This window comes from Apus apus, chromosome 5 (genome assembly GCF_020740795.1).
Source record: "Apus apus isolate bApuApu2 chromosome 5, bApuApu2.pri.cur, whole genome shotgun sequence".
Classification (NCBI taxonomy): Eukaryota; Metazoa; Chordata; class Aves; order Apodiformes; family Apodidae; genus Apus; species Apus apus.
The window spans coordinates 2,118,980-2,143,538 of record NC_067286.1 but is presented as its reverse complement, the minus strand read 5'-3'; the positions used below and the strand labels follow the sequence as shown (position 1 = coordinate 2,143,538).

At 45.2% G+C, this 24,559-nt stretch overlaps 1 protein-coding gene and 1 long non-coding RNA gene across 5 annotated transcripts in view; both read right to left on the bottom strand.

The window, feature by feature from the left end:
* On the bottom strand, positions 1-7,402 carry LMO2 (LIM domain only 2). Its single transcript, XM_051621389.1, has 4 exons — positions 6,999-7,402; positions 6,709-6,886; positions 3,898-4,113; positions 1-1,006 (listed from the first exon to the last, which is right to left on the bottom strand). The coding sequence occupies exons 1-4, from the start codon at positions 7,003-7,005 to the stop codon at positions 787-789; spliced, it is 621 nt and encodes a 206-aa protein (XP_051477349.1). The 5' UTR covers positions 7,006-7,402; the 3' UTR covers positions 1-786.
* Positions 7,403-7,942: 540 nt separating this feature from the next.
* LOC127385538 (uncharacterized) overlaps positions 7,943-24,559 on the bottom strand; it is a 39,492-nt gene continuing 22,875 nt past the window's right edge. For 2 of the 4 annotated variants that reach the window (XR_007889692.1, XR_007889693.1), the window contains exons 4-8: positions 22,542-22,808; positions 21,057-21,214; positions 17,975-18,234; positions 9,563-9,856; positions 7,943-8,102 (exon numbers count right to left, since the gene is read on the bottom strand). This is a non-coding gene — a long non-coding RNA (uncharacterized LOC127385538). The remainder of the gene's footprint in view (positions 8,103-9,562; positions 9,857-17,974; positions 18,235-21,056; positions 21,215-22,541; positions 22,809-24,559) is intronic. The other 2 variants (XR_007889694.1, XR_007889695.1) reach the window with 2 other exon arrangements.

Genomic DNA, 24,559 nt, shown 5'->3' with positions numbered 1-24,559 from the left:
TCTTCTGTTATTTTTATTAAAGCTGCAGAGTCTTACTACACACAACAAATATTTTATTGATATAATCTAAGTTAATAAAATAGTTGAACAACTCTTTAAATTTATATTTGTATAGAAATGATCTGTGGAACATCTCACCCTTAAACAGCAGTGCCTGAAAATGAGAATTCAGCAGGATTTTTTTAGAGAAGAGTTTGGGACTAGAGGATGCACTGTTCATTCTCAAAGAAAAAAAAAATCCATGCAAAAACAACTCCCACCCTCTTCCCACTTTTTTTCCTACCCAGAGTGTAAGGCCCTTCAGAATGACCACGTGATGGTCCTTTCCTTCCAGTATTCCTCCTCATGTCTACGTTAGGAGCTGTTGTCTAAACTCAGTAACTAAAACAAGACAAAAAGCAAATTCAATTGCACAATCCTAGTCTGCAGGTGACAAAGTCATCACATCTCTTTACAGAAGTCCCTATGTTGTTGTTGTTTTTTCCAGTTGGGAGAACTTGTCATCCCCTTGGGTTTGTTCCCCAGCTCTCGCCTACGTGGCGGACGTCAGTTATTGTCCATACACCTTTGATAAGAGAAGTCAGTCTACCTACTAGTGCTTCCATCTCCCTTCTTCACATAGGTGTAGTTTAGATTCTACATAGCACTGCCTGAAAAGGGCCAACTCCGTGGTGTTTTCCCCCCATTTAGCCAAAGCCCAAAGCTCCAGTGATGGTCTCCTCACTGCACCTATGCAGCGGTGTCACCTGTGAGATGTCTTTTGTAGACCACGGAGTCATGTCTTTGCTAGATCATTCCATTTAACTTAGTCCACTCGTAGATGTCCTGTTCACACACTATGTCCGAGTTGATGAGGAGGTATCTGTCCCCAACGCAGAAATGTTTCTGGCAAGCAGCACATTTGAAGCATTCGAGGTGATACACTTTGTCCTTCACCCTCATGGTCATCTCGTAAGCCCGGATTCGCTTGTCGCAGGAGGCACAGAGGCCATCTTGGCCAAAGAGCCTGAAACAACAACAGCAGAGACATAAGCAGAGTTCCTCTGCTGGGGAGATGGGAAAAAACAAATCAACACAAGAAAAAACATCAGGGCCTCGATCCATTAGTCACAGCATTGCCAGGTTACACCGAGCAGAACTCTAAACTTTGCAATACCAGAAATTGAAGTAGGAAGTCCAAGGTCCTCAACTATTTTCAATATAATCGACTTCTCCGATCAGCAACCTTATTGAGCAGCTTCAGGAGGAGTAAAGGTTCCCCAGACCACAGCATGAAGTGTGCTGTACTAATAATTCCACTGCTGTGACCACTGGAAAGAACCTTTCCACTGGTGAATTTTGCCTGTCCTCAGCTGTTACTCTTGTAGGTTACAGAAAGGAGTTGACACAAGCCATGGTCTCCCCTGTCTCTTGTTGTTGCCTCCACATTGGAGATTCCTTCCAACTCAAAGCATCCATGAGGTCACTCCTGGTGGGTTTCAGATGGATGCATGCTAAGAACTTCTAGATGCTTCTGCTAGTCCAAGCAATTTTATGATCTGGATTGCTCTGTAATATGACCTGGACTTCTCTTTAATCCACATTGACAAACCCTGCGGAGCTCACGATGGTGTTGTCTACAGACTAGACATCTATTTCTTGTACAAAGTAGACATCTATTGAGTTGACTTCTAAGTTTTCATATTAATTCTGGAAAGAGTTTTTCTACCTCCTACACATCTCTTAGCTGTGCTGTGCCTGCTTCATGGCATCTTCTGAACTGCAAAAAAATACCCACTAAATTCAGGTCTTTAAGGGGAAAACACATCGTTTCTTTCATCTACCAGGAGATGTCAGTGTTTACTTCCACCCAGCGAAAGTAATGCTAAGGTTACACAAAGGTTGCCAATTTTTTCATTAATAAGGGAAGATATTCTATTTTGCATTATTACACAAATAAAAACGTTGAAATCCACTGCAAGAAACTGCATTTTAAGATGAAAAGTATTTGGAAAGTATAACTAACACTGGATCACTGCTGGGTGTTACGTATGCAGAGTGGCCCCATTAGCAAAACTCAGTTCCTAGTTTCTGCTTAGCAAAATTCCCACCAGTAATTAGGAACTCCACTGATATTTTGATTTAGTTTTTATTAGCCTAGAAGAAAAAATATCAAATACCACCATTATGGCACCACAGACCTCCTGACATTAGGGATGCACTAGAAGAAATGGCACCCAGGCAGCACAGCACAGGTTAATGCACTTTAATTGTAATAAAAAATGTAAAACTCCTTTGTTATCAATTTTTGTGAAATATCTTCATCTCAGTTTAATCCTTCTGCTTACAAATTTTGACAAAACAGGCCAGCAGATGTTAATGAAAATACCTGTCATGGGGGTAATTGCAGGGGTACATTATTGTCTATTCAGAGCATTAAAAATCCACTGGGTCTCACTCAGTGCAGTCCAACCCCCCTGTGCTGGCTGAGGCTTTGCAGTCAGTGTACAGGACATTGCCTCTTTCTGCTTGAAGTGTCCCAGAGAACTTTACCAGGGATGCAGAAAAAGACAGGGATCAGTGGGTGGATATAGAAGGCAGGGAGTGCAGCCCCAGGCAGGTCCAGCAGCCCTGCTGGCTTCTGGGATGGAGCATCTCTGCCAGACCCCATGGATCTGCATCAGGAAAATGAATTGAGTGCAGTTACCTTGGATACCGTGTCCTGAAATGAGAGAACTAAATGATCCCTCATCAGTCACTGATCTTGGCACTTGGTTTCAGACACCTTCCAGCTCCAAGGCAATGCTTGGAGAAGCACAGAACTTCTTAAAACCATTCAGGGGAACTGGTTCATTGGCAGCTCAGGGGGATCTTGCTGAAATTCACCACCTTTTTTCCCATTTCCACTAGCCAGAATCCCACGCTGACACTGCTTAGCCCAGAGCTATCAGGTAATGTCTGTGCACACCAATGAACACCAACAACCCCAAAGTCCTGGGAGTTCTTACTATATCCTTCACAATCTCAAGTCATTCCTTTTTTGCACAAAAGCATGTAGCAACACTTTCATTTTCATTTAAAATGCCTTTTTTTTTCCCAAAAAGAATCTTCACGTTTTACCTATAAACAATTCTAAGTGACCTAAACAACACAAACAGCCTTTGGATTTACCTATAGCTCAGGAAGCCCAGCAGAACCGTGACACGTGAACCCCACAAAATATATGAGCCCATATTGTGGCTCATTTATTGTATGGGCCACCTTCTTATTTTTGGAGAACAAGTCTTACAAAGAGTGGCTGAGGGAACTGGGGTTGTTTAGTCTGGAAAAAAGGAAGCTGAGGGGAGACCTTCTTGCTGTCTACAACCACCTAAAAGGAGGTTGAAGGGAGGTGGTGGTTTGTCTCTTCTCCCTAGTCACAAGCAACAGTAGAAGAGGAAATGGCCTCAAGTTGCACCAGGGAAGGTCTAGATTGGATATCAGAAGAAACTTTTTCACTGAAAGTGTTGTCAGGCCCTGGCACAGGTTGCCCGGGGAGGTGGTTGAATCACCATCCCTGCAAGTGTTTAAAAGCCATGTAAATGTGGTGCTGAGGGACATGGGTTAAGCATTGGACTTGGTTGGTAGAGTTGGGTTAATGGTTGGACTCGATGGTCTTAGAGGTCTTTTCCAAGCAGAACGATTCTGTGACCGAGAGAGACTGATTCTCTCAGGGAATGAGGGAGAATGATTCCATAAACCTGAGCTAGCAAACAGTGCAGCCTTACAACTGCAGCTGCTGCCGGGCTTCAGGCTGCAGAGCAACCAGAAAGGAATGCTTGCTGGCTCTCTGCTCGCTGGCTCTGCTAATTAAAGGACTAAGCGAAGCTGAAGTGGCGGCAAGAAGGGGAGCGAGGGCAGAACGAGTGTGTCGCGTACCTGAGATAGTCCCTCCTGCAGAGCTTCCTGCCCAGCTTGTAGTACAAGCGCCTTCCCACCTCCCCGAGCCGGCAGCCGCAGAGGTCGCAGCTGAGACAGTCCTCATGCCAGTACTGGTCGATGGCCTTCAGGAAGTAGCGGTCCCCGATGTTCTGCTGGCACCCGCCGCATGTCAGCAGCGAGGGGGGGATCTGCAGCACCTCATCCACCGGCTCCCTGAGGGAATGAAAGAATCATTGGAGAAGGAGCGTGAGCTCTGAAAGCAGCCAAACGAGGAGGAGGAGGAAAAACGAAGCACGAGGCTGGGCAAGGTAGAACAGGGATGACATCCTCATCTATTTATTTTTTTTTCTCCCAGCAGATGGAAAGTGATTGATCCTTCTAAGGTCAGGAGCAGGACTTCACTCTTCCTTTGCTTTAAAAAAAGGAGTTAAGAGTATCTCAATAATTGGCAGCTTTTCGTTGTTACTATTTTTCTTCAAAGAACAGTGCATAAACATGCCAATCTCTGCATCACCCCTGTGTATTCACTACTGGAAAGGTATTACACCTTTGCTAGGATGTTGGTATCTACCTGTGGAGATAGATCATTTTTCTTCTACTGCTCAGCAAGTGAATTGCTCAGTCATGTGTCTCAGCCCATGCTGTTCTTTTATAAGAAAAAACCTTTCCCATAACATGATTCCTAGAATTAAAGACTGTGCTTTTTTTCAAAAGGACAATCAAAAAGCTGCCAGGATTCACCATTTCACAGAAAGGCTGTAGCAAAAAATCCCTCAGAGCTTTGTTATTGTCGTGGTTCTTAGGCTGGTGGGGGCAGAGGAGACCTGCGCTGCTAGAGAAGGATCAGGCTGCTCCTGTTTCTAGCAAGCAACAGGAAAAATTGTATTACTACTGCTTATGCACTACGTCAGCAGTTTTCTGGGAAAAAAAATCCTTTCTTCAGCAGGAAGAAATGACCACTGGTCAAGAACTGTGCTGAGAAACTGATCCTGCAGTTTTCATTTAGGCAAGCTGAGCCCTGGGATATTATCTGATTATATTCAGCTCTGGTTTTCACTCTTCTCAGTTTCAACTGCTGTGCCCTAAAAGTTGTGCTAAGATCCCTCACCTACCAGCTCCCTATCCTGTGGGTTTTCATTAAAATCACAGGGAACTCAGGGTGTGATTAGGCCTTAATTTCTCAAAGTTTATTCTTTTGGGCCCCACGCTGCCTTTCCTAACACGTGGGCTCCGCTCTGACAAGTTCTGAGACCCTTCCAATAGATGGAAATACACATTATTATCCTTTATTACCCTTTATCTGAAACTTCAGGTGTAGCCCAACATAGCCCATCTTATGGGTGTGCAGGAATCCCAAGCCAGGTTTCTCTGAAAGCCCTGAACTCCGGAACAGCCTGGCGGATGTTTATGCAGAACAGAACTGCTGGTTTATGCATTAGCTTTTTGATGTCCATAAATTTCTAAGACAGCAGTTAAGTCACTAGAACACAAGGTAGGTAAATAAAGATTACTAACATTTTGTACCTGAAACCTGGAGATCATATACCTAGGAGACTGGGTGATCGTTTCTAAAAGAACAGAATAAAATAAGAGGAAAGGTAACATATAAAACATGGGACGTGACATGGAATGAATTGATTTAATCCCCTAAAGAAACAGGTCCCATGTGTTCACTCTGGGCTCCAAGCAATGGCATTTTTGGTATCTCACAGGAAACAAGTCACGAATGACTCAAGTTTATTAAGAGTTTGAAGTGTTATCTGAAAATGGAATCTTTAGAATATTTTTTTATCTTCTCTTATCATGATTCCAGAGGAGTAGAACTGCAGTTGTTAGCATGTGCGGGGCTGAAATGACTCTGTTTTGATGCAGAGTGACCGTGGCTCTTGGCAGCAGGCTGCCAGCACGGAGGGCTGAGGAGCAGAGCCCGAAAGCCGGGATCAGGAACATGAGAGCTGGTCCCTTCCCCGAGTGAGAAACCCAGGGAGGGAAATTCTCACCTTCTACATCCCGTCCATCAAGTCTTTCTCCGTGCCCTTTGCAGGACACCCTGCCCCCACCAAAGCAGTTTTTACAAGCCCTTGAAAGTTGCATTATGAAAAAGTGGAAGCTGGGCACCCGCAGATAACAGCCCTGACCTTTCACTACGATGGGCAGCAGCGAGTCGGGCAGATCAAGGATGGGGCAGAGATGGTCCCTCGGAAGGAAAAACCCCTTCAGCTTTGGGAAGCGGAGTGCTCTCCCTCTCCCCGAACCCTTCCCAGCACCACCGGGTGGGACGAGCGGGCGGAAAATGCCCTGCCCGGGGAGCTGGGGAATGTTTTGCCTCCTCTCTGTCCCCGGAGGCTGCTCCCGGCTGGTCTTTCCCACAACTTGGGGAGCTCTCATCAACCTACAGCGCCCACCAACATCCCCCCCGGGGGGCCGGGGCCGCCGCCCGCAGCAGGGGAGGCAGAAGGGGCTGGGGCAGCCCGGCCGCCGGTGAGCGGTGCCCGCTGCCCCCGGTGCTCGGTGCCCCCGGTTTTCGCTGCCCCCGGTGCTCGGTGCCCACTGCCCCCGGTGCGGCTCGGCTCGGCTCGGCTCGGCGCGGCTGGCGGCTCCGGCGGCACGGGCCGGCGGGGCCGGGGTGGGGGGTATGAAGGAGCAGCGGGGGCTGCCACCGAACCCCCTCCCCACCGCCGGGCAGGGTCTGCCGGGCACACAATGCCGGTGGGGAGGGTGAGCGGGCACCGGGAAGGCGCACGGGGAGAGAAGCGAAGGAAGGGAAGAGGTGAGCCGGTGAGAAAAAAAAAGAAAAAGGCCACTCACTCGGAAGGATCGAGGCTTTTCCTCTCGATGGCCGATGACATTGGCAGGGATTGTTCCTTTGTAGCGTGCCTGTGGTGGGATCTGCCCCCGCTGCCCCCGCACAGGCTGTCTGCTCTCGAAGCCTTGTCAGCGGCTGAGTTCCCCCTCCGCCCCCCAATGACATTCACAGGATTTCCTCCTGCAACACCAAAGAGAGAGAGAAAGAGAAATATGGGCTGGGGCTGCTGCTGCTGCTGCTGCTGCTCCCCCGCCGCCGGGCCGGGGCTGCGGGGCTCCCCGCGGGCTCTCACCTCCCATCCCCGCCGCGCTCCTCCTCCTCCTCCTCCCCGGCCGGCCGAGCAGCTCCCGCGGCTCCGGCTGCTGTTCCGGCTGGGAAGCGGCTGCCTCGCCTTCCACCCCTGCCTCAGCCCGGAGCTCCCTGGGCTGGGCTCAGGCTCTCTGCCTGGGCAGCTCTGACCATGCTCTGGAGCCCGCTGGATGTGCTGCAGATGGGGAGAGAGGCAGCATTATTATTATGATTAGCCCGTGGCTCAGCCCCGGGTCTCTGGTTTCATTTCCTTTTTCCTGATCACGATTCAAATACAATAGAAGGAAATCACACTTAAAGAGACAGCTGCCCGTTTCTTAACTGGACTCCTGGGGATTTAGCAATACAAACAGCAGCATCACGACTCGCTGGGTCTCTTAAAGAGACAGAGCTGGGGCTGCCCGGAGCCAGGGCGGGAGCTGACGCTGCATTTTCACATTACAAGGACATTTCATAACGCTTTCTGGGTGGACAGGAGTGCTCGGGTGGGTAGGCAACCTGAAAGCGATCCCAAGGGCTGGAAAATGACAAGTGCCTGGTTCTGTGCTGCTGGCTTCCTCCCAGCTCCACACAGGACCAAAGCGGTCACCACCTCTCTCTCCCTCTCTTTCTCTTACATCCATAGAAGCACTTGCCCCCGCGCACACGCGTTCATGGGCAGTACTTTGAGCCCCACAGGTAAAGAAGCTAAGTATTATTTTTCTATCTAGGATTCCAATCGGTCAACTAAATTGTGTCTCCTGTCCATCCCCTAGTGAACATTTACTGGGGTCTGCTTCTGGACGTGCCCTGGTTCTTGACAAGCCGTATCGCTAATTTATATCTTGACACCTTTTGATGTTAATGAGCTGTAAAAACCGGAGAGTACCAAGTATCGATCTGTAATTAATCACAGAGAAGCTAAAGATGAGAATGTCTTGCCTGAATATCTCTTCTTTCTCCTCCCACCCTTCCTCCTCCTCTCCATCAGCACATCCCGGAAAGGACGGATTTACAGCGCCGGGGTGAAAACTCTTACAGCAATTCCAGCATCTCCCAGTCTCTGTGGCATTAGATACTGGAGGCAGAGTTCTGGTCCTGTTAATTCCTTTTAAAAACAGCAAGAAAATACCTGTAATAAAGCACTAGTGACTACTAGTAGAAATACTTCACTTCTATATTAATTCCCAGAAGAGAAATGTATTTGATGTCTATTTTTATGACTACATTCTCATTTTTATTCTTTTTTTTTAGCCTTTTGGCAGCTGGGGATATAATATCTGCAGTACATTAATGAGCCCGATTCACAGATTAGCAATGTCAGCAGAAGGACTGTTATTCATTTCAAGGGGCTTTGAACCAAGCTCTCTCAGTACTTTAGAGCCATCACTGGTCATTAGGACACATTCTTATTCTTTAAAAACATTATCTCCGGTGTATTTTAAGCTATTACAGAAGGACAGTCGCTCTTGTTAAAGACTCTTTTGTTAGGTTTTGTAGACAGGACTGAATTACATGATGACTAATTCAGTTCTTAGGTATTTACACTGTGATCAGAAAAGGAAAATGTAAACCTTTCTGGCAGACCGAATAATTAAACTACTGCAAGACACCCCATACACCCCCCAAACAACACAACAAATCTACTAGGAACTTGATTATCTTGGCTTGGAAAATTAAAAATTAAATGCAAAGGTGGCTCAAAACCATGTGTAAGAACTTCAAATATGCTAAAAGACATTTCTATGAGCTTGGTTTCTTCTGCCTCTGTGTCTCAAGGTTTAATAAAGTATAAACTGAGTCAAAATGGCCCTGGTGATTGGGGTATTCATGTTCTGAATAGCTCCTGATGGAATAATGTGAATAATTCCATAATGTCAGGTAAAATTTCTGGTTTCAGATGACACAATTGTGCATACACTACATATGTACTGGCATGCTGCCCCCTCCTATTTAAAAATAAATAGGAAAAATCCAAAATTTACAGAAAATCAATATCTTTAAGACCTCCGTCCTTTTGTCTATCTGAAAGAGATCAGCTGGTTCAAGAGTTTCAGTGAGGGACAAAAACATTGACACTGGCACCAAATTGCTTGGGAAAACAACAGGTAAATGAGCATTTATAATATACAGTGACCACTGATTACTGGAAAACATGGGTTTTTTTAAGCTTTTGCAACACTTGTATTCTTGCTTTGGTCAGACTACCTTAGGTCTAGCAGATAACCTCCCTGAAGCTGGAAAGATAGTTCTCATACTCATAGTTGAGTCCATGCATTGTTGTGCTGACCAAGATCCATCCCTTAACCTGCAGAAAGCTTTTCTGGCTTTCATTGGAAAGTTTGTTCTGGATCTGACTGAAGAGGATGACAATAAAGCTGATGCAAATTGTCCTCTTCAGCTTCTTTATTATCTGCTGTCCCACCATGCTGGTGTTTAGTGCCAGTTCCCTCTGGATACACAGCAAAAGGCCCAGCAAGAAGGTCCTCACCAGGCTAACCATGAGCTGCACCTTCTAATACCTTTGAGAAACAAAGAAATATACTTCTCTGGGGCAACTAAATTTACCTTTAATGTGTTTACATATAATAAACTTGCTCTGGACTGTGAAATTTGACATTTCCAGCTGAGAACTCTTGTGTCCCACCAGGACAGATGACCGATCATCACAAGAAACTCCTCTTTTTTTCTTTTTTTCACCTTGAGCAAGTTCCATTAATACCTCTTTGCCTCAGTTTTCCCATCTGCAAATGTTTACTTCTCTCAGCAGAACTGGCTGTTGATTTCCTTCTGCCTCCCGCTGAATCCCGCTCCCAAAGACAAAGAGTTATTCAGCGCTGGAATTGGTGGTGCCGACATTTCCTGCACAGGGACAAAAAGACCAGCACTATTTTTAGTGAGAGCTTTTCTTCCCATTGTCCCTTTCTCTCTGAAGCTGTATTTTCCAGCTCTTTTCATTGTGGCTTTTATTATTATTTTTATTCTTTTATTATTTTTCTTTTTTTGCATTCGTTGATTGAAAATCCCGAGGGATGAGTTTAGGTTTCAATTAACTTTTATTAATAAAGATCATGCTACAGACTCATTGTTGGAGCAGGGCTGAGATCAAACCCACTGTTATTAACTGCATTTACCATTCAGTGCTTGGAACAATGTGCCATGAATAAGTTGGCTGGACTTTTCTAGCTATTTCTCACTAAGAACACTGGATGTAAAACTGCATCATTTCTAGGAGTGGTGCCACCTAAAGAAATAGCTCAACACCCCTGTTTCCAAAGAAACATCCTCTCTTGGACTCATCTTTTCATCTTGGTTTTGGAAGCCACAGGATCATCATCATCATCCTAACCACTAAGTCTCAGGTTGCTCCTACCCTTATTTCTTTAGCATATCCTGGCTTTATTCCCCCTAGAGCTTATGGATACTATTGAACTATTTCAGGTCATCCTCATGTAGAGAAGTCTGTGTTCAGTAAGATCAACTTTGCTGCCCTTTAATAACCACTAATGCTGATTGCCTAAAATGCAGCTTATGAAGATGGAAGTCTCTGTATAGAGACAAGAATTCTGTCTCAGTGACAGTGGCCTAGATTTTCTGTTAACACTTTATGTGGGACAGAAAAGTCAAGACAGTGACTAAAGGTGGATGATTAACATCAGAGGTGGCAAAGAGGAATAAGAATTTCTGTAATTTGGGCTGTGTTCTGCCCCTGAGCAACTGTTTGGTGTTAGGATAATCACTGCTCCACTCCATCCCTCAGTTTTACCTATTTCAAAGTGGAAGAATCCTCCTTCTTCCCACTGCACACTGGACTGAAGGTTTGACATGGCATGAAGCTTTGGATGACACTGTAGTGACAGGGAAAGTTTGGGTTGGTTTGGGTTTCTTGGAACACAGCTTTGACCCAGGAGAACAAGTTGGGCCCTTGGTCTCTGTTAAGGAACACAGCATACTCAAGGAGGACTATCAACCAGCTCCTGCTGAGGACATTTGGTGATGCCACTGGAGAATCAACGCCATGTCAATAGTTACCTAGATCACCACTATGTGATATTATAGACATGAAAGGTAAATAACTGAAAGAAAAAGAAATGTACTTTTGCCTTTTAATGGATCTGGAAATGCCTTTTTTTTTTTTACCCAGTAATTTCTGTTCTGGTCTGTGCAGTCTCCACAAGTGCTGGTTTTGGGATTATTCGTATCACATCATTCTTCTAGCCAGCATATTTCCTAACTTCCCTGAGGATAAAAGAGGTGATATCAAGGACAAGGAGTTTTCCTTAAGTGATGACCACATGCACTAATTTGAGGGTATTTTGGAGGCTTTTGGTAAAGTGTGATTCAGAGGACACAGACTCCTGACCAAGGGCGCACTTCTCTTTCTGGGGGTTAACCTTTCCTTTCAACTTGGAAGAAAAGAAACCAGAACAATAAAAACCACACTCAGGGTGAGGTTTGCCCTGGGACTGGGAGGTCCAGACGTTAGATAAGAAGCCTGGTGCATAAAGAAGTTTCAGCAGTTACAAAATTTTGTTTTGCCTTGTTTTTGTCAACGAGCAACAAAGATGAAAGAAAACACCCAACCCAACTCTGTGTTTATAGCCAGAAGAAAACTCCAACTGCAGGTCGCACCACGGATGGTGAAGAGTAAGTTACAGGCAGATGAAGGGATATGGCACTGCAAAAACGTGAAAGGTTCCCCCTCCCCATTTCCTCTCTCTTTATTGATTTCCTTTTCTCCCATCAAGCCCTTGCTGTCTTGCACACAAGCCAGATCCAATTACCCTGTCATGATTTTCATAAGGCTACTGCTCTACACTAGAGTCCTTTCAAGTAATGTTGCCTTTTTCCATGGGAAGTACTCTCTCCTGTGCTTAGGCATGGGAATATCCCCAGCCAGGCACTGGGGATAGTTTTTATTTTGGTATTGAATATCTTCTCCCAACCCAGATACTCCAGAGAGACACAGAGGAACCTAAATGGGCTTTGAGTCAGAGCCACAAATACTCTTAGTTTAGAAAATAAGTGGTGACTGGGAAAGCAATTCCCTCAGGGACAAGTTCAGAGGGAGTCAGAGACCAACCAGAAACTGCAGCTCAGGCTCCCCTGTTTATATGTACATACACATACATGTGTAGATAGATGTATATGTTTAACTCTCTGTGTATATACACACACACACAATTGTAGGTGCATGTCTGTGCAATGTCTATATAATTATAAATTTGTGTGTGCATTTGTGAGCACACAGGGACACACAAAGACTTGTAAGTCATGTAGTTTCATATTTTGCTGCTTTCCAAGCTGTTTCCCAAACAAAAGTAGCTTTTCAAGATAACAACCAGCTCTAGCCAACACACTGTTTCATCTTATCATCTGAGAGAGACACCAGGCAGATGTTGTAACCTTGGCACTAGCTGGTAGTAGCCCAGAAAGTCCATCATCATTCCAGGAAAACATCAGCCCTCTGGTTCCTCTGTGCAAGGTTGTTATTTCTGCTTTTAATTCCTCTGGGGCTTTAGCACGCAATAAAGCATCTTCCCAAATTAAATGTAATAGGAGGTACTTCTAATGAGGAAGCCTGGCACCACCTCATTCACATTGACCATCCTGGTGCCACCAAGGAGGTGGAGTGGTCTAAAGGGCCGGCAGCAGATAGGAGAGATTAATTTTGCTTCCCACTCTTCCACCAAGAAGAGAACTGTCTTGAGCAAGGCTTTGTGCTTCAGTTTCTCTTTTCCTGGCTGCATCTTCCAGCCTGTGAACTTCAACCAGGTGAATCACCATGTTTTTCTGGCATTGCTGAATGTATTGGCTGTCCACGGAAACAGTGAGACCTCCTGCTGTCCCATCCCAATGCACATGTACACCCTCCAAAACCATACAGCCTGGGGACTGTGTTATGTGCTTACACTTCACGTGCCAGTACCATGGACCTTCAGAAAAAAACACCCAGAAGAAAAACAAACACCTCAATTCCCTATTGTTCCACCAGCTCAAATGAAAAGGGCAGTGCAGAGGAGCCACGCTCACTTCTTCATCTCAGAAGCTGGAGTTCAGCTTCAAATCCCCTCACTCACTTTCTCACGTTCCCTATAGAAATTCATCTAATGTGCTGTGCACTGTGAGTCTGTCCAAGCTTCACCCACAGACCAGCATGCTGGACCACTCCACGCTCCCTCAGAAGTCTCTCTGGCAGGCACACCAGCCACCCAATTATTATCCTTGACCTTAGGAACAAAAAGCAGCTGAGTGCATTTAAAAACAACCCCCGTGAGCTGAGGTGGCTTTACAATTACGTTGCATAATGTAGTCATGAGAAGAAGGTTACCAGGGTGATACTGGTAAACATCAGCCTTAATTCTGTCTGAAACATAATTGGACTGATCTCCCTTTGTGGCTGGGGGTGAGGAGAAAATTGGATGGGTATATTTCCAGTTACCAGAGATGTGAGGGAAACATGCTGCTCTCCACCACTGACAAAATTAGTCACTACCTCTAAATGCCCTGGGTCTGAACTGTCTGACTCCCTCTCCACACACACAAGGCAGTGGGTGAGCATCACTGAAACAAGACAACAACCTCGGCTGCAGCACAGCTGGGACCTTTCCACCCTGTTACTACAGCTCCTTTTTACAGTGGCCCTCAGACTCTTCTATTTGTCAGAGCAGTCATCAGTCCCAACCCATGTTTCCAAAAATATCATCCTTGCAGCCCTTGTGACCTTCTTGCAATTTTCCTGGTGCAATCCTTTTGCCTCCCTTGGGTTGCAGTGTGTGACCCATGGAGGAATCTGCTACTGGCAGCTGCCTATTGTCCTCCCTCCTGGCTCTCTGTCCCAACTAGAGCTCTTAAGTACCAGAGTCATCTCTGGAGTCCCTCCACTACTATTAGTAGTGCCAGCTCCTTGCTCTGGCAGGACATGGAGAAGCCACGTGCATGGCAAAGGAGGAGAACAGGAATGTTGAGAGGCTTGCTGGCAGAGAATTCAGTCCTAGAATCATAGAACCAGTAAGGTCAGAAAAGACCTCCAAGATCACCAAGTCCAACCATCAACCCAGCACCACCATGCCCACTAAAGCATGTCCTGAAGGCTTTTTTAACACATCCAGGGATGGTGAGTCCACCATTTCCCTGGGCACCCTGTTCCAATGCTTGACCACTCTTACAGTAAAGATTTTTTTTCTCAATATCCAATCTAAATCAAATCCTCTCCAGCTCCATCTGGTCACCATCATCTGTTGCTGATTTTCGCTTCTCTTGTTTTACCAACAGAAGCTTTCTATGGACTTGGTGCCACTAGAAGCACCATCAAGGCTGCTCCCAGTTTGGAAATACACCCAGAAGAAGAACAATAGACATTTTGCTGTGGAATGCACCTTTCCCTGGAGCTGTCCTTTCTTAGTTTCTTAGCCCCTTTTGGGACCTTTCTGACTCTGATGTCACCTGCTCAGATTCTCACCACGAAGCTGTGGCTTCTCTTCCTGGTCAGCAGAAGAACAGCAAAGCCTGACAAAGTCTGGGCATGGTTGCCTGCATTTTCTGCTCCAGCCAGAGCCTCCACCTGAGGCCAGGTCTCTCACCCTGCCTGTGCTACAGCTCTCTTCAGATATTTTAGGCAGTGAGTTACTTATCATATTTTAATACAATTTTACATTTTTATTTATGTTTTGAGCAGGCATTTAATGCCACAACCACAGGGGCCAAGTGCTGTCCAATTACACTGTGGTTTCAGTTCCTCACTGACTCAATTCTAGAGTTAGCTCAGCACAGTGTCATGTAGGTGCAGCAACTAAGTGTGTCTCACACACATATCAGTTGGCCTTGATCAACTTGCTCACTCTGATGACTTCTATCAAGGTCTCAAGGTAGAATTATTCAGCATCTCCTGTTAATATCAAAGTGAACACAGTAATACAAAGTTGCCTGTGTTTTCTGGTGTGGTTTCTGCCAGCTCTGCTGCTGCTTTGCAGAGTTTGTGCAGAAGAAGGGGCTGACACAGGGTGTCCTGGTGGATCTAGGTGGCTGGATCCCAGCAATGCAGCAGGTAGCACTAGGAGTGCTGGTGGTGAGGAGGTATGGAGAGAGAGAACTGAAGGATGAGTGGACAAGCCCATGGTGGGCATACACTTCCAGTGCTTGCAGCTCTCCCATCTCCCATCTTCCAGGCAATTTGTGAGCTTCAGTCCCACTGCCAGGAGACAGAAACCTCTTTTTGGCAGAGCAGCCAGCCCATCTGCTTCTGATTGCTTCTGCTTCCAGTCAAACAACGTTTTCTCTGCTGTAGCTTTCCACCAGCTCCAGGTAACCGCAGCAGGATCAAGCTGTGCTGGCTGTGAAGTCCAAGCCCTAGGAGGCTGGGCCAGCATCCAGCACTGCAGTGTGTCTGTGCTCTCCTTCTCTGTTCCTCAACAGATGTCTCTTGGTGTCAAGCCACACTTGTTGGCACAAACACCTCCTTCAGAGCTGCTTTCTGCTCCCCAGTTAGAAGGCTGTCAGCAAGAAGACCATCACTTCTCCTGCAGCTTCTGACAAGCCTGGACATGGCTCTGCTGCTGCAGGAGATGAAAGGAGCCTGGCCTTTGTCTCACCCAGCAGCTTGTGTGCCAGCCAGAAACTAACTCCTCTTCCCACTGCATGTGTGTGGGTAACAGCTCACAGGCTCTGGGAGCCTGTCTTCATTCCTTATTCAAAGGAACACACCCTCTACAGAACAGGGCTGTCTAATACACTTGTTTCCCCTCTCCCCAGGCCTCAAGAGAGCTGCAGTTCCTGAGTTAGAGATTTCAGGGAGTGGAGGTGCTTTCTAGTAGTTACTGCAGGGCTGAGCATCAGGAATCCTAGGTTCTTTTTGATGATTCATTTAGAAGGAATAGGAGGGGATGGGGGTGTGATGCTTTTCCCTCTTGAGCAGGAAGATGCTTTTACCTCTAGATCACCTGCTCTGATCTGCTCTAGGCTGGTAGCAACAGAACCTCCTCGTGCTCTGAGGGCTCCTTGGCAGCAGGTGTGAAATGAGTTGAGTGACAATCCTGTACATTAACTTTACCACTCAGCATAAAGATCATTTGGTAGGACGAAAGAAATGTTGCTTTAATCTCCTGCAGCTGTACAGAGGTGCTGGGTTTTGTCAGGCACTGGCAGGAGTGATGGTTTGGGGGGCGGAAACAAGATCTCAACACCACCCCAGGGTGCATCTGAGTCTGCACTTGGCCCATTAACTTCCAAATTTTGACTGCATTACATGGTACACCTGACTGATGGAAGATGTAGAGTTGAAACCCAGCTGCAATAACTGGTTACCCTATGCATTCCATCTAACTCCCCAAAAAGTGGAACAAACATACCTCTTAAAGCTTGTAAATTCACTTAATGTCAGATAAAATGTACCTGCTTCCAGTGGTGGTGTAAATCTGGAGTAATCCCACTGGAGTCTAGGAAATGTAAGGTCAGTGGGGCTGACTAGCATTAAACCAGCATCGTTAAGAATAATTTTTGAGCTATAAAGAGTGACAGATAAATGTCCTTTGAATTCCTGACCCCACTACAAGAATGAAATACAAGATGTGGAAACTCTTTGAAACAGACAGAAAGGTCCCCGCCTTAGATCTCTCTCCCTTAATCAGAACAAGGCACTGTAATCAGCTCCGATTCTAGGTCTATCTGTAAGGAACAAAGCAAACTTAGAAATTTAAATCATTTAACACATTATTTCCTTCCTCATTTCGGGGCCGACTGAGTTTATTGCACAATTTCTCCCCCCTCCCCCTGCCCTGGGCTGTTCTGCAGCCTGGCAGGGCTGTGGGTGCTGTTGCAGGAAGGCACCCAGTGTTCCTTGGGAATGGCAGCTTTGGAAGATTCCCTTTAGTCTCCTAGATTTCTTCACTGCTTTCCTTATGTCTGATCTCCTGTTTCCTTCACTACCTGCTGAGTAACAAACTTGGGACAGACCTAAATGGGGGAATGTTTGACTATCCTGTAATACCATGACAGCAAAATACTGGGTTTGTAGCCATAACTTAAACCTCAAGCGACTTCTTGGAGGAGTTTCTTCCAGCCTTAATCAGGTGAAATTTTACTAGGATGAAATATGCTGTGCAATTTTGCCAGGAGGAATTATTCTGTGCTAGGAGTTCTTGCCAACACTGCTCTGTTGGTCGGGCATCATCCCTCCCTCCACCCCTGCCTGTGCCAGCCAAGGGTTGTAACGTGGGCTGCAATTGATAAACATTCTTTTATAGAATTTCTTGTAGATTTTAGGTTTATTTTCTAGATTTACTGTTTCCATCCAGGAAGATTTTTATGAAAAGCAATTGCTCAGGGAATATTTTGGTTATTTTACATAATAGGAAATATAAAAATTATATAGCCAGTGGCCTGGGCAAAGGAAAAATATTCCCAGGGTGGGGTAACTCCCATAATATTTCAATGAGGGTTATGAATAGTTTTCAAGATCAGCATAATTTTCTGCATTTTTTCCCAGTGCCCTGTGGGTGTTGTAGAATTAATGGCCATTTCAGTCATTTAAATAATGGAAAAGAGACCATTTTAATTTGGAAGGTGGGATTGGCTTTGCTTTCCTTACAGGTACATTCTGCCCTCTTGCTTTTCCATGACTTGCTTGAAGTTTTTATCAGAGTTTTTTCCACCAATTGATTTATTTTTTTCCTATTCAGCCCTCTGTTTAAGTGAGAATTCCCTGAAACACTGAGCATGAACTTCTGGTGAGACCAAAGTTACTGTTCTCAGGAAAAGTTGGACGGTTGGACTCGATGATCTTAAAGGTCTTTTCCAGCCTCAATGATTCAATGATTTGAAAAGCACCCAGGGTAGGTTTTGAATTATAACCATTTCAAATAAATTTCCTGTGAACTACGCCTACAGGAAATAAATGCAAATCTGTTACCCATGGGTTTCTTAACTAAAGCTCTTTGCATTCCACAGCTAATAATAAGTGATGATTTTCAATTGACAACTTACTTCCTCTCCGGTGTCGTTTAGGGAAAGTGTCAAGGAGAAAAGTGTCAGGGAGAGAAATAATAATAATAAATGGCTGCTGGCCTGGCTGGGTTTCCTGCCAAGGCTGCCTTTGCACAGATGGCTTCCTGTGATAGCTCTGCCTGGGCACTGCAGCTCGCTGGGTACCAGCTCAGATATCTCAGCAGGGAAGGTTTGATGGCTGTAAAACATCTGTGGGATGGAGCTCAGGCCGCAGTTGGGTCATTCTGGGCTTCTTGGACCTGTAGCAGAAAAATGGATGAAATGTTTGCCCCTGTGTTTCTCTGATTTCTGGCAGCAAAGAAGGGTTCATGGGTTAAACCTCCCTGTGTTCTGTATTTGTACAGGAGGGATACAAAGAGTAAAGTGAGGTATGGAGCAACCAAGTGCTTTGTTTCAGGAGCCATAAGAGCAGGGGTGGGTTATGAACTGTGCAGCTTAACATGATGTGGTAGCCAAGAGCTTTTAATTCTTATTTCCACTATGCTTTCTTGGCAAGCCCCCTTTTAGGTGAAGGGAAGTAAGACATAGCACTGTTGTCACAAATTTTTATCTCTTTACTCCCGGAGTTTCTTCCCTCCTCGTGTTCCTCTTAGCCTCAGTCCCACTGGATACAGTTCCAGTGAGGTACGTTTCATTCCTTCTGAAAGCCTCGTTTTTCTTCCTTCTAAAGCTTTTGTTTTGCTTCAGTTTGAATAAGTTTATATGACTGATTGACAGACAAGCAACCAGAGGGATGTTATGAGGGACAACCTCTTCCAAGTTGCCTTGGCCAACATGTATCTGCAGCCTACCACCTCTTGCCTGTACTGGCTCACATCTAACCCAGCCTACCAAAAACTTGGGGGAAATTGAATTACAGGCAGAAATCACTAACTTTGTGTGCTCACATTTATAATAAAGCTTAAAACTCTTCTTTTTCACCTCCTTTCTCTGAAATTATAGTCTTCTAACAAGCTGCCTGTTTTCCTTTAATTACACAGCAACAAACCATTGCCTTCAATAGCCACACTGGACTCTTTCTATCACCTCAATATTTATTGCTAACTGGCCCATGGAACTTATTCAGCATCTAACCCTCTTTTTTTCTACCCTTTTTGACCACAATCCATCTCCCCCGTGTGCATTCCCCCTTGCTCCCTGTATCTCATCCCATCCCATTAGCTCTTGGTGCTGAATAGCCTGTTCCAGGACATCAAACTTTAATTTAAACAGAAGATGATCAATAAGCTTAGCAAATTGCCTATGGCAACATCAGCAGTTTGAATCAAAGGGTTTTATAGGTAATTTAAAGGGCATCCTCGTTCACCCCCATGATGTGGGATATACTCATTGCTTGCTTTGCCAATTACAGCTCAGTTGGCTGAACAAGAGGAATAAGAGGTTTTTTTCTCCACACATGAGCTGGGAAATGCTATACAGCCTCTACTCTGGTGGTTTGGAAACCACAAAAGGCAGGGCATCTCAGGGGGGGGAAAAAATCTAACTCAAAGGACTTGTTAAAAAACCCTCCACATCAGAGCTTAGACTCAGTATCAGTGCTAAAGAAACAGAGATATAAAAGGAATATACACGTGCTCCTCAGTCCAACCCCCTTCTGCTGGTGCTGGGGCCACCATATTTTCATGTAAGGGAGGAGAGACTATATTTTAATCCATTTCCAGAATCTCATCAGTTTGATTTGCAGACATCCTTGGTAAATCCACAATGTTTATGTCAGAGAGTTTACATCTGTCACCCCAGTTTCGAAGACACTTTGTTTGGACCAAGTTTCATGGCCATTGGTCTGGATGATGATCATTTAAAGTTGCAAATATATTTATATTGAACTTCCCTTGAGGACACAAAGAGCTGGTGTGAATACAATTGTGAGGAAAATGAACCAGTGAGTTGGAGCAATGGCTCAATAATGCCAACAGCTGCCTGACACATGGGTGAGGGCTCCCAGCTTCCCTCCATCTTTTATCTTCTTTACCAGCAGCAGATGCATACTGAAGACCTTGAGCTACCAGCTGTCTTTTTTTGGAAGAAGAAACTTGTTAAAGCATATGGGAGGGAGGAAAAGAAATGGCATGAAAACAGGTCAGCCTGAGAGTGAGGCAGGAGGTGGCTGCCCACCAGCCCACAGGAGAAAGCAGAAACTTCTTTAGAAGATGTTCTGCAGCATTTATGAAACCTTGTGTTACAGAAGGAGGTTCTTGGAGCAGGGAGTAGCAGCAGCAAACATCTCTGGCCCATGTTTCAGACTCATAAACATTGTGCCCTGTTATTTAGGAGCACAGGGCCTGATAAGGCCCTGGTAAGAGGGGATATGTGGCTCTAAAGGCACTTAGCTCCTAGCTGGCTCTAGGTCGGAAATTACACAATGGATGTTGAAATGTTGGCTTGCTGAAAAGTTGTCATTCGAGTAATGGATGCATTATTTCCTGTTTTTGCTGAAAGCTAAAGTGAAACATGATTAGCAAGAGAGAAAGCAACCTTGGCAGCCAAACACAAAAGCACATTTTGGGTGCTGGAGCCAGTTAAAATTGTTTATGTAGCCCATGAACAATATTTTTCTCTAAATCATTATAACAGAGAGAATTCATCATAATACAGCCAGGCTTGCTGCTCCCAGACCTGATCCTGTGCTGTGCTGTGTGCCACCAGCTCCCATGGATGAACCAAGGACATGCTGCAACATCCAAGACTCTTGAAGGGATGAAAAAGAGAAGGCCTGTGACTGGAAGGGCTCAACTCCCATTTCTTTTGATTCTGGGTAGATCCTGAGCACACAGGAATTCTTTACTGTGAGGGTGACACTGGAACAGGTTGCCCAGGGAAGCTGTGGCTGCCCCATCCCTGGCAGTGTTGAAGGGCAGGTTGGATGGGGCTTGGAGCAGCCTGGGCTGGTGGGAGGTGTCCCTGCCCATGCAGGGGGGTTGGAACTAGATGATATGTAAGGTCCCTTCCAACCCAAACCATTCTATCATTCTATGTTTCTGTGATACAAGAACTTTAATTTGTCTTCATGAAAGAAATGTATAAGAATTTTAGTTTACAAATTTTCTTTTTTCAGCCTTACCTTGCAGGCAATGAGGTCCTCTCCTTTCAATTCTGCAAACTCACAGTTTAAGAAATTTGCTCTGTCTTTCTTTTGATACTTGAGTCCATACCCTGATTGATTCTCCCATGGATGCTCAGAGATTGAGCTTCTGATGATGTAAGGTCTGGCTTCTTTTCCTGCTATCAGAAAACAGTCCTTTAGGAAAAAAAAAATGGGTGGACAAATATTGCTGCTATTTAGGATGATGCCCATCTGCTCCTCTCATAACAAATTATTGTGCTTTCCATTTGCCTCTGAATTATATGTTTTCATTACTGGATGTGCTGTCATATTTGCAATATTTTAATCTATTTTTATGAATTGGCCTGGTTTAATGTCGTGCTTGTTTCTGAAGCAAAGTTCAATCTGGTTGTGGAAATGTTTACCCCTCTGGTAAAAGTTAGACACCTCCTTACACTGACAAAAGTGAATGGATCAATACAGAAGAGAAACAATTTTTCTACCAAAGCAATAAACATGAAGAGCAAACACATGCAAAATGAATGCTGCCTGTGTCTGGACTTGCCCTACGTTGTGTTTTCTGTAAATGTGTTTTTCTTGCTGCCTATTTCTGTCCTGTTCAGTGTGTGTGTGTTTATGTTAGCAAGCAAAGCTTGTTTTGTTTCAAGACTTCCAGAAAGAAAAATGATTTGGGTGTGACTTACCCTGGGAATGTTCCCAAAACAAAGGTTTGGGTGGGTGTTCAGGCTGTTTTGACTTGCCCTTGGTACAGTCTAGAGCACAAATGGGGCGAGTGGACTGACAGATCACAGCTGCTGGAAGCAGAAATCCTGGGCTCAGGCTCCAATTCCCACTGAACTGAAGTTCTGGTTACATACAGTGCCAGTGAAGCTCTGGGAGAAGCTCGTGTAGGAGCAGTCCCTGCACTTAAGTACAGGCCTGGGAATTTCTATAGCACTGGCTGCTTATTTATTAGCATTCATAGATTAGTAGTTGCACCTTGGCTTGGGTTGGAAGGAACCTTTAGAGGTCATCTAGTTCAATCCCCCTGCAGTGAGCAGGGACATCTTCAACTAGACCAGGTTGCCCAGAGCCCTGTCCAACCTGACCGTGAATGGTTCCAGAGATGAGGCATCTACCACCTCTCTGGGCAACCTGAGCCTGTGCTTCACCATACTTATCATAAAATATATATAAATACACAAACTTGGCTGAAGAGAGGAATTAACCATAGTCTTCCAGGCTGGGCCAGTGTGAGGATTGAGTGACCAGACACAATAAAGGAAAGGTCATCGTGGTGGAAGTAACTGTAGAGGACAACAGGCACAAATGGAGCTGAGAGGATAGTTTTGCAGATACACCAATGTGGGATGATGAGTGAGGAACAGGCATTGCTGGCAGTCACACAGCAACAGGGATGATTGCTCAAGTGTGTGATGAGATGGGACAGTCATCAGGAGGCTCTCAGAAAAGGAGGAGCTTAATGTCATCATTAGAACTGACCTATGGTTCATATGGTTGTTAAGACCTCTGCTGCTGGGTGAGGGTCTCAGCTCAGCTCTGTTCCCACCTCTGTCAGCAAAACTGGAACCAGTCATCTCATCTGGAACAACCAGACCTGAAGTCCTGGCTGACAGATGCACCAACGTGGCCATAACCTCATGTGAATCTCCTTCCCAAAGAAGTCTCCTTGGCATGTTCCTCCAGTTCTCTTCCTTCACTCAGAAACGTGCTCCTGGGTCCTGAAAATGTCTTTACTTTGTTGCTGCTCTGCATAGAAAAAAACCAAAACAACAAACAACTTCTGTTAGCCACAATCTTACACACCAAGAAAAGTTTTGATCCAAAGACTAAGCAGAACTACTTAGTAACAGATGGTGAGTACAAAGTCAGTAATGAGACATGATGTGCATGTTCTTACCTGATCAAACAAGGCATTTTTTTCCATGAAGTGCATTAGCCCCAAGTGGGTCTAACAGTTTTCTTTGCTAAATGTATTTCCCTGAAATAGTCTATGATGGGGTAGAGAAAGGAGCAGCCTGGTAAGCCCACAATAGCCTACAGACCACTTTTAATGAAACAATTGCTTGTCTAAAAGCTAATGATTTGGTCAAATCATTGCTATTGTGAGGTTGTGGGTTTCATGTTGCTGTCATTGTGGCATTAATACACTGAGAAATTCAGATAGTTTATCAGCATCTGTTAGGGAGCGGAAGGAAATTAGGACAAAAGCCTGTTGTTTATTCAAGGTTGTGTTTTATTTATCCTCTGGCTTTTAAAAGCCTCTTGTTTTATGTGCCTTATGGGCACACAGGCTTCAATTTAAAAACATCACCACTAAAACAAACAACCAAACTGACAAAAGTCATCTCAGGGAAGAGCAGCTGAGATGTAAAAGCAACTCAGTACTCCCAATACCCCTTGAGGTAAAAGCCTTCTGCTGAGGTTTGAAGGACAATGACCCCTAGGTCAGACCAGATGGGGAAATCGTGACTCCCTGGCAAAGAGGATGTTCTTCCTTTGCCTCTCTAGGCTTTAGATGTGTGAGCTTTTAGCAATCCAGGCTCCTGAGAGGGAGGTGAAGAGGTTGTGTGGGGGATGCAGGACAGGGGGATGTGATCACATCCCTTTGCATACTGTCACCATGCTAGTACAGGGCTTAATTAAGCCATAAGCAGTTCCATGTATAATAGGTGGAAAAAAACAGACAGGAAAAGTAGAGATAGAAGGGCAAATCTTTCTATTTCTGTGGACAGATGATAAGCACAAAACGTTGTGAGCTTTCTCCCTGACACTATCTGATTTTCCAGCCTCTTCTCTGACAGCTCCAGGCTCACATATTTTCCTTTTTCTTACCCATAGTTAAACCCATCAAACAGCAAAATTTTGGAACAGTCTAAAATGGCCCATTGACAGATATTTTTTTTTGTCTGTTTGTTTTCTGTTTTATTACTTCCATTTCTGATCCATCAGGGATTGTCAGGAGGGCTGTGCTGCAGATAGCCTCAGCTGAGTAGAAACAGCTATTAAAATTCTCCTCCAGGAGACTCTCCTGCATTTGTTGTCACAAATTTCACAAATTCCACAGCTTCTCCGTCACCACCACCTCATGTTCCCAGACCCAACTGGCTGGGGTAAGATCTAGAAGTCCTCACCTGTGTTCCAGCAAGACGGGAAACCCTTTCTGACCTGCTTTCCCTTGACCCCATCCTATGCTCCCTGGCCATCTCTCCAGAACAAAGTGGTGCTTGGGGACCACCTTACCTGTGATGGACACCAACAGAGTCCTGCATGCACTGCTGAGAATCTGGGGACTCCTGCAAGAAGCATTTTGCAGGTCTCATGCAGTGTTCCAGTCCTGGAAAACTACTGTAGCAGGACAACGAACAATTTAAAGCTCACTAAAATAATGCTAATGATGGTAGAGAAAAAATGTAAAAGCATCTATGAACCTCTTCTTTGGAAATCTCAGGTGTCAGTTGCAGCAGATGTTGAGGCCCCTCAGTGAGTCTGAAGTTGTT

Bases quoted from the DNA above. Each gene is read 5' to 3' on its own strand.
- LMO2 (XM_051621389.1), bottom strand. The intron at 4,114-6,708 runs GTGAGTGGCCTT...TCATTCCCTCAG, and splicing joins AAAAGCCTCGATCCTTCCGA to GGAGCCGGTGGATGAGGTGC. The intron at 1,007-3,897 runs GTACGCGACACA...TTGTTGTTTCAG, and splicing joins TGCAGGAGGGACTATCTCAG to GCTCTTTGGCCAAGATGGCC.